The sequence below is a fragment of the Excalfactoria chinensis genome, chromosome 2, assembly GCF_039878825.1.
Source record: "Excalfactoria chinensis isolate bCotChi1 chromosome 2, bCotChi1.hap2, whole genome shotgun sequence".
Lineage (NCBI taxonomy): Eukaryota > Metazoa > Chordata > Aves > Galliformes > Phasianidae > Excalfactoria > Excalfactoria chinensis.
In genome coordinates, this window is record NC_092826.1 from 83676551 (window position 1) to 83689971 (window position 13421).

The 13421-nt window shown below is 37.6% G+C and overlaps 1 protein-coding gene across 2 annotated transcripts in view; it reads left to right on the forward strand.

The window, feature by feature from the left end:
* Nucleotides 1–208: 208 nt before the first annotated feature.
* Nucleotides 209–13421, forward strand: part of DTNBP1 (dystrobrevin binding protein 1) — a 67788-nt gene continuing 54575 nt past the window's right edge. Inside the window, exons 1-6 of one of the 2 annotated variants that reach the window (XM_072327484.1) lie at nucleotides 209–361; nucleotides 3186–3236; nucleotides 4522–4572; nucleotides 5069–5129; nucleotides 8717–8849; nucleotides 13262–13394. In XM_072327484.1, the coding sequence (XP_072183585.1) occupies nucleotides 219–361; nucleotides 3186–3236; nucleotides 4522–4572; nucleotides 5069–5129; nucleotides 8717–8849; nucleotides 13262–13394 (572 nt within the window). In that variant the 5' untranslated portion in view covers nucleotides 209–218. Of the gene's footprint in view, nucleotides 362–510; nucleotides 589–3185; nucleotides 3237–4521; nucleotides 4573–5068; nucleotides 5130–8716; nucleotides 8850–13261; nucleotides 13395–13421 lie in introns of those variants that run through there. The other variant, XM_072327485.1, reaches the window with a different exon arrangement.

The window sequence follows — 13421 nt, forward strand, 5'->3', positions numbered from 1 at the left end:
CACGGTGGGAAGCCATCTTCATACTACTGTCAGTAGTTCTGAAATTGTCACCCATGAGATATTTGTAAGCATTGATTACAGTCTCCCTCAATTTCCTCTCCCCCAGGCTGAACAGACCCAGGTCTGAGAACTCCCCCGAACCCCCCCGCACTTCCCCATGTCAGCAGGCAGAGGGCCCGGCTTCCGCTGGGGGCGGGCCGGCAGAGAGGCGTTGCGGGATGGGGGTGGGAGCTGAGGGGAGCTCCGCCTCGTCTCGCCGCCTGCCCGCCCCGCTCCGCCAGCCGCCGCGGGAGGAGGCCGGGACGATGCTGGAGACGCTGCGGGAGCGGCTGTTGAGCGTCCAGCAGGACTTCACGTCGGGGTGGGTCGCGCCGCCTGAGCCGTGAGGGCGGCGGTGAAGGAGGGGACCGCTAGTGAGAGCCGAGCAGGGCGGGGGGGGGAGAGCAGGTGACCGGGTGCTGAGCGGGGGAGCAGGACGGAGGAAGAGGAGGAGAGCGAGGAGGTGGGGCCGCGGCCTTCCCTCCTCCAGCAAGGGCAAGGGGCCGGGGCTGCGGTGCCTACCGCTCTCTGCCTGCTGCTGGCGGGCAGGTGAGCCCCAGGGCGGGCGGAGCAAGTGCCGGGAACTGAGGGGAAGGGGCTCCGAGGGGCTGGGAAGGCAGCGGCGGGGCGGGGAGTGGAGGAGGGGAAGAGACCGGTGTTTGGAGAGAGGGCGAAGATATGCCTGGGATCGATGGACGCGTCTGAATGTTTGATGAGGCGGCTGACCTCCGTAATTGCGCTCTGGAAGCCGAAAAGCTTCTCTTTTCCTTGAAAGACGAGAGTTGCTGTCACGTGAGGGAAAGGAGCACAGGATGAGTGGAAGCAGTGTGCGTTGCAAAGCACAAGGATACTGTCCCAGTGTTTCCTCACCAGCTTCTTTTAGTGTAGACACCGTGTTGTTGTGGCTTAACCTGGCAGCATCCAAATGCTGCACAACCCATCTCCACATTTCTTTTGGAAATGGTGCCATTCACATGATGAAACAGGACTGCAGGAGAGTCGAGATCTGATGGCCATTTAACTTTGCCTGGCAACTGTTACTGCAGAGAATCAGTATGTTCTAATTTGCCTCCTTCCTCATATTGCCTTCTGCTTTGGGAGCAGCTTTTATCATTTCTACCTTTGCGTTTCAGGAGCTCCATGAATGGTCTTTCACAGGGTGACCCTTTTTTATCTTATTTTCTGTGCATCTTTATTGCCATAATGTGCATCTTGGAGCCATGGTAGCCAAAGGTTGTGGAGAGCATTGGTCTTTCTCCTGTATATTCACCAGAATGTGAATTGTCCTGCTTTGCACCCCCATTTCCCTTGATAGATGATGCAATCTCAAAGCTATGGTGTTTTATTTTCTGCCCCCTCTGAGGTAGTAGTAAAAGCGACTGACTTGTTTACTTGTTATGTGAATGCTTCCAAAGTGGAGCAGTTGGATATTCTGTAACACTGGGAGGAAACATCTTTTCCAGGGCTGTCAAGGAGAGTATCTGTTCTGACAGAAGGGATCGCCTATTTACAGCTGAAAAAGATCAAATCCGGGGTCATATAACTTGCAGAAGGAGCACCTTGAAGTTGTTAAAGAACACACACACACAAAAGAGTTCTGTTTCCCCTGCTCAGATGTGTCTCTGTCTACATCTGTGTCTCCTGTGAGTGAGGTGTCTAGATTTTGACCCATTTATCTGCAAGCATTCTTTTACAGGACAAGGAACAAAAAGAGGCAAGATGTCTTTGTGCTCAGGCTGCAGTTTGTATACTTGTGTCAGATTGAGTGCTGTGGTTCACACTGCCTGTACTTTGTACAGAGAGCATTGCTGAAAGGAAGTCAGTGTTATGAAGCCTGCTGATGCATCCTTTAACCTTTACTTCTGACTGCATGACGCGTATCCTAAGAAAAGATCTGGCAATCGTGCCCCAGCATTTTGTTCAATCCCTGCATGCAGCAGAGTGTTGCTTTTACAGGCAGAGATGCATGATAGAAAATGCGATTGGAGAGAAGGGCAAGTTGTAGTGCTTTCTGGAACAGTGTTCCTCAGAATGCTATGGTTATTGCTACTTGGTTGACTGTTCTGAGCAGCTCTTAAACAGGGTGTGGAGACCTGCCTTAATGTGTCTTCTTTTAGATAGTCAATCATTTCCTAGAAGGTGGTGAAAACTGGGAGTGGTTGAACTTATTCTAGATGCAGACAAGTTATCTTTGCATTGGGGTGTTGCTCAGGCACTTGGTAGCTCAGGATTATGTGTCTCTGCATCGTGCCTAAAGCAAATCCTTGGAGTTTGTGGGTCACTTTCATTTTGTTCTTATCTGTGCCCTTTGTTTCTTCCTAACTCTTGTTTTTCCTGTCTGCTGAGGTGTCAGAGGACATCTATCATCTTGGTGGGCAGAGAACAAGCAGGAGGTTTTTGTTCTACACTCTCTCATGACAGCCTAGCAAACACATACATGTTGACTGAAAATAAACACATAAATAAAACTGGCAAATGGCTGTTTGGAGGTAGTGGAGGGCTTTGTTTTCTTTGTAATTTTTTTCTTGATTTATTTTATTTTATTTTTAATTAGGGCAGAAAGGGGGGATTCCTCCCCCCCCCCCCCTTTGGTTTTGTTGTTTTGTTTTCAAGTAATCTGATTTTAAAGAAGCAAAACTTTAAAACTGGCCGTAGGTGAAACAGACCTAACTCTTGCTTAGTTAGCAGTGCACTGTGGTAGTGTTGCTGGTGATTCTGGCAGCTGGCAGATGAAAAGTACTCATGCTAGTCTTCTGTCAGCAGACTTATGGCAAGTGGGTGCAAATATGTCTATATGACTGTCATGCTTGTCCTTGGCACACGTGCATTCTTATAGGAGGGGTTCTTTATCATGGTTTGGCTATTCATATGCAGATCTTTCATACTTGTCTTCCAAAGGAAGTAGTATCCAGAGCTGAATGACTTGAATATATTGCTCCTGATAAACTTTTTTTGTCCACAGTTATCCAATGCACTTGTAGAAGTAATTATATATGGCAGTCTCTGCAGACTCAAGTGAAATTTGATTCATTCCTGAAGTAAGCTGATATAAAATCAAGTGCAATAGACTGGAATTAACATGTTATGTGTTCAGACAAGTTGTTCCCTGTTGGAAATGTCTAATACTTGTGTGTTTTGATTGATAGGTTGAAGACTTTGGGCGATAAATCAAGAGAAGCAAAAAAAAGCAGACAAAGGTACTTATGTGCACCTTAATGTATAGCATTAATCTTGGATATTATTATTAAAGAAAGATATAAAAAGGGCTCTTATAGTCCATTTACAAAAATATTGAATTTTGCAGGATATTATTGTAATAACAGAAGATATTCTCATTTTGATTATATATTTAGCTTAATAGAACTTCGATATGCCTAAGTAGTTTTTAATTGTAATAATCTGCAAAAGATTCAGATTGCAGTATGCAGAGATGTAAACTTCTACAGTCTCTGTGAATTTCACATGCTAAAATTGTAATTTTTTTAATGTAAAAGCAAAAACAAATCATTTATTGTACAAAATGTATGTAGGACATCAACATAGAAAATGAAGGTACCATCTCTATTGAAAGAACCTTTAAGAGTCATCATTGGTTTTTATCCCCTGCACTTTATTATATTTTCTTGATCTATATAGTCTATAGTGGAGGACTAGCTAATAGATGTTTTCAAGTTGTAGGGGGACAGAGCTCTGAGCAAGCTGGTCTGATGCCATTTCTGGCCTTGCATTGAGCAGGAGATCTAACTAGATACCTACTGGTGATCTGTTTTCACCTCACCGAATCTATGATTTTTCCCTTAATATAAAGGGAAAAAAAGATTTTATCTGTGGTATTTGGGCTTTCCATTCAAATTGTTTGGATGACAGTGCAAAATTACCCATTCTGATAATCTTACAAGAGACTAATCTTGGATGACATCAAGATCTTCACATAATACATCCTTGAAAGTGCTGCTGTGTTAATTTTCTTTACCTGATGGTACGTTACCTTCATGTTTCAGGCTGTTAGCAATGAATGCATCAAATAAGAAATCAAAAGCTCATTAGACTGCCAAACATTTTTTTTTAGCTTATTTATTGTAGCATGTATTAATACCAAATCTTTACTGAGGATAGTAAGAACTTGATAGTGGTTTTATTTTTAGAATGTTTCTGTCCAATATCGTAACTTAATACAATGTTCATCCTGCATACTTGTTAATTCTACAAGAAACAGTCTCATGCATGTTGTTTTCAAAGCAAATAGTCAAGAACAGTTAAGAATGAGCTACCATAAAATAATGGGGAAGACCAGCTTTGGAATATTCTTTAACATACACTGTGTAATGCACTTCAAACATAAATTGACAGAATGTGGAAGTGAACACTAGCAAATATTCCTGTGCTTAGCATATCTGTGGAATGCACATACATGTGTATGCCTATATAGTGTATAACAGCCTTCAATTAAATAACATTTTTAAATGTACATTTTCCTTATAGAACTGCTCAGTATTCACCAGAGTTTTCTGCTGGACTGGAGTTGCTGAGCAGGTATGAGTTTCTATTTCTTTGTTTGTGTTATTTCCTGTTATTTCATAACTGACTTTGCTATGTAAAGAAAATGCATGAGTTCATGTTAATTTCCTCAATTTTCTGCAGTGAGTAGAGTGGGGTTAGTTAACAAATAATAAATACATTTAAAACTTGCACAGTTCTTAAATACTGTAATTTTGGTGAAAGATACCTTCAGGTCTAATGCATGTGGAGGATGGATAGCAACAGTGAGGCTCAGTCTGTGGTTTAAATTTGCTGTCTTACAATTTTCTTCCATTCTAACAGAAATAAATCATCAAATGTAATTATAGACAATATGCTTGTCATTGCCATGAAAATAAAGTGTTTTCCATGCTTATTTCATCGCATTTTTTCTGAGTAACAAAAACTATCTGCATTATAAATATCCTTTCTGTTTGTGTCTTCAAAATCCTTGTCATTTATAAAGAGAGGATATAGCTGGGAACAATAAAAGTCAATTATCTCTCTTCAGATATGAAGATGCTTGGGCTGCTCTTCATAAAGGAGCCAAAGATTGTGCAAAAGCTGGAGAGGTAAGAAAACAGAAACAATACTATTCAGATACTTACATGTTTACGTAATTTTAAACTAAAATTTTTAGTTCCAGAGCATTAGGTTGTTTCTAGCCACCAGCTGAGCACCTCCACATCATTGTTCAGTCCCCCGTGAGTGGAGCAGGGTGAGAACGGAATGAACAAAAGTGTATGGTTCAAGAAGAAAACAAGTAATGCAAAAGCAGTCACTCATAACCTTCCATAAGCATTCCAGTGCCCAGCCAGTCTCAAAGCAGCAGCTACTTTTGGAGAGCAGCATTATTTCACTGTGGTTTTAAAGTCATGTTTGACAAGCAGCTGACGAATGGACCACAGTTCTTGGTTTTGAAAGCTTTTTGAGATTGATGCCACTCAGCAACAATTAGTGTTCCTGATGTATTCAATAGAGGTATTGTAAAAATAGAAATTCCCTGTGATCTGGTTTCTTACAAGGTATAATCTAGTAAGAATTTTCTGAAGCTCCCTTCTGTTTGCTTTCTGGATTTCCTGTTGTTACTGCAAGCATTGAGTGTAACTTCCTAGTGCTACTAAAGTATTTTTCAGCTGATACACTGACACCCAGAATATCTTGAGTTTTCCCTCCTGTGTTCAAACAGTTAGAATCACTACTTTTGCTTGATCAACCAATATTAATACAATTAACTTAATATTTTTCTGGGAGATATTGGGTTAGAGAAGAATACTGAGCAATACTACGCTGCTGAAGTGTGGCAAGAAGGTGATGGTAAAAATAAGATACATCCAGATGTTCAGAAGGCCTGGTATTGTACTCTTCTGCTGCTATCTGAAATGTTTTGTTGTCTGGGAATATTTGAGACTGCTTAAGACATCTAAAATAAATAGTAATGTAAACAAAGTAGATGATAATGTAATGCGAGCAATAAATAATGTGATTTGATGCAGACAGCTGTAGGTAAAAATGATATTGCATATTACCACTGCATCAGAAGCACTGACAGGGCTGGGAAGTAAAGAATATGTTTGGTGTTGAAGCATGATGGTGGTCAGTGGTTGGGGGGAGGGGAGGGTTGTTGCTATGACACTGTTGCTGCTCCTCTTGGTGGGCAGGAAATAGCAATATTTGACTTGTCTAGCTGAGAAGATTCAGAAAATGTCTGTGCTTGCTTCTGACTTCTTCTCTCCTGGAAGTGAAGCAATGAGTTCTGTAGTTTATTTGTGGCAAAGAGAGAAAGGCAGCTACTGTAAGTGCTACCTATGCATTGTTCTGGTCCCCTTCAGACCTCTTATGTCAAACCCTGCTTAAGTGGTAGACAGTGTCAGCTGTATGGTGTGATGCAAAGCAGGACTGAGCTCTTGTGATTTTCTGTCTCAGTTGCAATCTTCACTTTATGTCCTTTCTGATTCTTCTGGTTTCTGTAGGAGCTTCCTCTGTTTCTTCTTACAATATATAAATTTTCTCACTGCTTAATGTATTTGAAAAGCTGTATTTGGGATAAGAAAGATGCTATCTTCTTTTTCTTGCTTTAATACTATGCCCACCTTTTCTACCAGGCCTAGTGAAGATCTTCAGATGCTAAGGATGAATTCCTTTGCCACTTCTGTGTGTTTTGAGTGTTTTGCTACTCATTGTTATTTTTAGGAGATGTCTTAAATAGATTTCATACAATTCTGCAGTACTTCCAATTCTACAAACGTTGAGAGTTTTTATGCATATAAAACCAGAGTAAACTTAATCTTATGTGTTATGACTGCTGGGAAAAATTAAAAGGAAGAGCTTCTAAGAAGACTACATTTCTGAACTTCATAGAAAGTTTTCTGATTTTGAGAGAATCTGAAATACACTTATATGGAAGTAGAAAATACAGGTTTCAGTAACATTAGTGTTGTCTAAGCACGTGGGATTGATTATACAATGTATCAGGCCTGAAGGTCCACTTGTCCTGTAGCCTGTTTCTGGTAGTGGCCAATTGCAAATAAATCAGATAACACTCTTGAAAAGAGGAAGGAACATGAAAATTTCAAGGTTTAATTGCTGCCTGTGGTCTTACCATGTTAAATTATAGATGCTAATTTACATTTCCATCTACAAAATTACGTTAGAAATACTGCTTTTAGATGCTTGTAATCTTAGTTATGGGTAATTATCTGTGGTGCTTGTGCCGTCTTACATTAAAAGAAGATGTATATATATTTCTTTTGTATGATTGATCTAATGTTTAATTGATATGAATTCCTTATTCTACTCTCAAGAATTGATCTGGTTTTATTTAAAATAAGGACGTCAGTCTTCTGAAACATTTGATTACTCACTGAGCTTTGGAATAGTGTTTCAAGCCTTGCCTGGTAAAGCAGGATGGCTTTTTGACAGGATGGGTAGTCAGAATGATTTGGAAACAAAGGTCATTGTTCTGAAGATATTTGTCTGAAGTGCATGTAATCATATTACAGTTCTTTAAAAACTTCCTTTGCCCATTTCTCAGACTTTTTTGGTTTCTGCAACTAAATTCTATGACAACTGAAGCATTCAGATTGCTGATCCACCCAACCCTGCAGTTCTATGCAAGAGTAAGAATAAGTAATGGAACTTATTCTATATTCTATACTTATTCTATAATTGAATAATTTCAAGCCTCATATTTAAGGGGAACATTATTTACCTAAGATCTCTTGATTTTGCTGTGTTTTGTAGAATCTGACTTATATTTTTTTATTAAAAAAAAACAAAAACAAAACAGCAACACTTTTAAACAGTATATCCTCCTCTGTAACTTTTACTGTGTAATAATATACTGTATAATAAAAGTTACAGAGAATCAAACGAGAGCAAAAGAAGTAGAAGTGTATTCAGAAAGATTTACAACTCGTGCAATTAAGTTTATCACAAAAGCAGAAGAGGAAGACTGATGCAAAGGTACCATTTTAAAAAAGAAAACACTATTCTTTTCATTTCATATTCGTAAGTATCTAGAATGTGCAGAATCTGCACTTCTGTTGTTAAGATGGGCAGCTGATATTATGAAGATAAATGTGGCATGTCGCAGACTTGTAATTCCTAAGGATAAAACTAGTTCTGAAACAGAAGCTGCTTCTAAACCAAACATTCTGTTTTCTGGGATGGTAGTAGGTGAGAAAACGGGCAAAACTTGTATTGACTTGTCAGTTTCACCTATTGATTAAATTCACATGACTTAACAACATTAAACTAAGTTATCAATTGAAGTAAGCCTTAAATTGCAGCGCTGCAATGATGTTAATGCGTACTAGTGCAACTCTGCTTTCACAGTTTTAGATGTATGCTGTTTGCTGTTGATAAAATTCATAAAACATGTTCTCTATTGATTGGTATAGTGATTTAAAAAAAAAACAACTTTATTTTGTTTCAATCAATGCATTTTGATATAAATAATTCGTGCTATGGAGGACTTCTGTAATCTTTCTTTCTTTCTTAATGTTGAACATCTACCTGAGAAATATATAAGTTGTAGTGCTGTAAAATTTTTGTACTGACTTGATGCTCACAGAAGCATGAATTAAAAAAATTGGTCAGGGTGCTCATAAACAGGTACGTAAACTTGCAAGTAACACCAAGAACCTCCTTGTTTCAGTTGGTGGACAGTGAAGTTGTGATGCTTTCTGCACACTGGGAGAAGAAAAGGAACAGTCTGGTGGAACTACAGGATCAGCTCCAACAAATACCTGGATTTTTAGCAGATCTGGAATGCCTTACAGCAAACCTAGGTAAGATTTTATAGACTTAACAAGCATTCGAGTCAGTGCAGCAGCTTAGACAGAAGTTCAAATATTGTGAACTTCATAATAAAATTTAACCTTGCTCCCCAAACACATTGTTTTTGTGAGGTAGTTGTTCTTGCACTGGTTTTGTAAAGGAGCAAAATTTGACCTGGTTGCTCTCAGTATTGTATGTGTTGCAATATGGGGGTAAAGGCTGTATGGCAACTGCATGTCTTTATATAGACAGTTGAAAATGCTTTCTATAGAAGTCTTAAATTCTGAACGATATATGAATAATGTCAGTCAATTCTTGCATGTGTAGTCACTTTTTTGAAAGAGTCTGTGTTATTTAATTTATTAATTCGATTTAAATGATCATTTGTTCTTTGGTAGTTCTTTGACCAGTAAGAAATGTATTTATTTTTGAAGCAAAGATTGTATTCCATTTTTTTAATTACAATTATCTTGTACCACATGATTTTGTAAGGCTTTATTATATGCAGTAGCCATGTAATATTGGCTTTTTGAAAATCTCTCTTATTTGCTAAGGGAATATCAACTCACATACTGATTTATTTAAATAATAAACTTAATATCATCATGCATAAAGTGACACAGCCTACTGGTAGGCCAAAGATAAACCATATAATAAAACCTAATGGAAATTTCTTTATAAAAATTAAGATTCCTTCTTAACTGCAAATGCCATAAATTTTGATGAATTTGAGTTACCTTTCCAGTCTTAATGTTACCAGCATTAATTGCACCCTGACTATAAAGTTAGCTGGAGGAATCTCAGTGTCTTAAGAAAATCTTTTATTTTACTTAATCAGCAGATATGGAAGTATTAAGGAGTCTGCTCTGGAATGCGAATTTTGATATACACTGCTAAGGTCATGAAATCTGAACCACGTCTTCTAGCCTCACTTCATATGTCAGATGTCACTTAATTTACCTAAATTAGTTCTTCCTGACTACTGTAAATTTTGTTTTTGAGGGTTATTTTTTTTTTTCTGATGTTTTTTGTAGGGTCTATTTGAAGAGAAAAGTATAGTTTGAATTAAATTCAACATCTGCAGTTATGAAGGTGATTTACCAGAACTTTGCTGTGATATTCTGCTTACTGTTTTTATTCTTATGTAAGTCTGAGATACAGCTTGTATTTAGAAAAAGCAGGTATTCACTTCTAAGAGGTGATTAATACCTTCTTAAAAAAATAACAACAATAATAAATAGAATGATAAGCTGCTCTTTCCTGGTTTGTGCATCAAAGATGTACTTTGGCTAATCATTTCAGGAAAGTGTAGTAGTTCTGTGTTGTGACGTACTATAGCTCTAATAAGTCTGTTAATGCTTTCATTTTCAGACTAGATAGGGAACCCTGGATGCTTTTGGTCAAATAAATTTCAGATAAAAGGAACTAGCCTGTTTTGTGAGCTACGTAAAATCAGTCTAAGTCATGTACAGTTTCTTCAGCTTCTTCTGTATGTAACAATACATTTTTTATTAGCACTTTATTTATAAAGCCCATTAACTTTATTATTCTCGTTATCAGTCAGTCTTCCATTAAAAATGTCTTATAAATGGACTGTATATGATCTTGTGGCGGTTGTTGAAATCCGTGAAGAAAAAAAATTACTCTCTTGTAAAAGCAGAAAGGGCGGTTGTCCTTTTGAAGTCCATCGTCTGAATCATCATTTAAGACAATTTTTATTTGAGATATTCTCGAAAATATCTGCTTGCCAATATCTGGCATACTTTTCCTAATATAAAGTATGCGTTATGTTTTATCAGAGGCATTTGCTCTAATGTCTATTTTGATTTAGGCAAATCAATTTAAACAAATGTTGATTCAAGTCCAATTTTCAAATTTTTATTTTTATTTTTATTTATTTTTTAAACAAACATCTTAATGTTAAGCATCGAATTGATACTTATTTCAAAGAGGCTGGTCATGAGCATAGGTAACAGACCAAATGAAGGTTGAAGATATTTACACTGGCAAGAGTAGGATGAAGATAAAGACTGATATACAGTCACAGAGATAAAGGCTGTTGCTTCCTAATCTTTAAGATTTATTTTTTTCTGTTGTTGTTGAGTTCTAGGTAAATAGCTTAATACATTAGTGGCAGTTAAGCAAAGAAGACTGTGTAAATTGTTGAAAGATAATCTAATCTAATGTATGTTAATATTTGAGCAGAAGACTTCTTGAAAAAATTACAGCTAGGTAAACTTGTAACCTGGCTTTGTAGTAACATTGTTGCATATATGATTACATGAGAAATGCAGGCTAAACTAAAGCAGTTGGACAGATGTGATCTGAAGTACAAGTCTGTTTTTTCAGGTATCTAGTAAAATACTGTACTTCTGCCAAGGGTAGTATATTGGCATATAGGAAATGTGTTAATTTAAGGGTACAGTAAGTGATTTTTCTCCAGCATAGCATTTTTTTCAGTGTGATGATGATGTACCTAATGACCAGTTGTGGGATTTCTTAAGTATAAGCTGCTTGTCAAAAGGTTGGTAGAAATCCTTGGAGCTAAATTTCCTGCATACAAAGGATTTCTGTACCTATGTTGTTCTGAGTTTTAAAATGTCATGACTCTGATTTGTCCATATAAGCTTATTTAAGCTTTATTTCTGTTTTCTTGTTTCTGTTTAAATTTCAGTCCTATGTAAAAAGATGGTGGTTTGTCTGTCCTGCTTGGAGCCCATCTTGATATATACAGATCTCAGCTTTTTAAATTGAAGTTTTGAACAGGGAAAACACAGTGGTCATGGAAGTATTCTTTAGAAGATTAGCCAGCTTCTTGGGGCAGGCTTGTTCTAGTTGCCACTGCTAACAATATACTGGAAGCAGGGAGTTTTTAAAATTGGTATTTTTGGTATGAGCTTATTCATCTGTGCATATTGATGAGAACCAATCAAACCTTCATGGCTTAAATTTCATTAAAATAAATAACACAGCTTTACTTGAAACTTCTTTTTAGTGCACAGTGCTTGTATTCTCATTTGGGAAGAAGAGATGTCAGTTCACAACCATGGCTAGTGCTATGCAATTGCTTTGGCAACATTGCCAGTGAAAAGCAAGTAAGCTGCCTTTCATTTTTGAAAGAAAAGATCTGTGATCCATGTTGCAGTAAAGCAAGCTTCTTGTCTTCTGGAGAGTTCTGAAGTTATTCCTGTTATTCAGGTGCACTCTATTTTCTACTGTTCCCACTAGAGGCTGCTCAAATGCTAGTGCTAGGAATCAACTGGCCTCTAGAATTCACTTTTCATCATTATATTTTCCCGTTCTTTGTAGTTGTCTTTTAGTATTGTGGATTTTGCATGATTACTATGTGTGCAATCTTTTTAAAAGGCAAGTTAGCATGATTTAAACATTTGTTTTTTAATGCATTTAGGAAAGTCCATATTTTAAACCAAAGGGACAACCAGTTATAATTACGGTTGTCTGGTATTATGCTTTGAATAATGCTGGATTTTTTGAGAGAAGATGATGAGTGTGATCAACAATGCATGTTCCACGTTATAATCTGTCTAGCTGGAACATTTTTTTCCTCAGACTTGTTTTCACATGAATTGTCTGTAGCTTTCTTTCAAATTATCTTTGCTGATTACATGAATCGTTTTTCCTTTTCTGACTGCCATGGGGCATTACCTTACTTTCTTGTTAGCAATAACAAAATCTCTGAAAGAAACTGGAGCTGCACATATGAATATGCATATTTGTGAATTTGTTTATGGAGTCTTTTAACTCTGCTGTTTCTAGGGGTACTGCTGTTATAGTGATCTCTAATTGTAACAGACGAGTTGGAATTTGTATGTTCCAAGATAGGCTCCAAGTAACACAGTCCAAACAGTACTTGAGAATTTGACAGGAATGTCTTCAGGGGGAGAACAACCATTTACCAAAACTAGAATTGCTTTAGGTTTTTCCTTCCATCATGTGTGGAGTTCTTTGCATTGACAATCAAGTTTCAGTTTTGTGAATTGAATTCTAAACTGCAAAATTCCATCTTTAGGAAATTCTCTTGTGATAGGACGTGGGGAAATGGTTTCAAACTAGAAGATAAAAGATTTAAAGAACTAGAAGGGGTAAACTGGCAGTGTACTTGACTAGCAAAATTAAGCTACAGATTCTGGCTGCTTCTTTTCACCAAGTACAGACCACAGGTCTGTGATGTGCTGGGGCAAAAATAGCAAGTGATTCAGCATCTTACTGCAAAGAGAACCACAGCTATATCTCACTTAAAATGGTGCTGTTTTCACTCTTTACTATATGAGATATGAGATGTTTATCTTTCTGAGCCATTTATGTATGTGTAATTATTACAGTATCACATCTATGAATTCCCATTTCTGTTTGGGCGGGTTGTACTGATACAGTTTGGTGCTCATATAACTATTTCATGTAGCCCGTCTAGAGGCAAACTTTGAAGAAATGGAGACTCACCTATTGTGTCTTGAGGACCTATGTGAACAGTGTGAATTGGAAAGATACAAATGTGTGCAGACGTTACAGCTGGAAAACTACAAGAAAACAAAAAGGTAAATAAAGCAATTGCTATAAATATA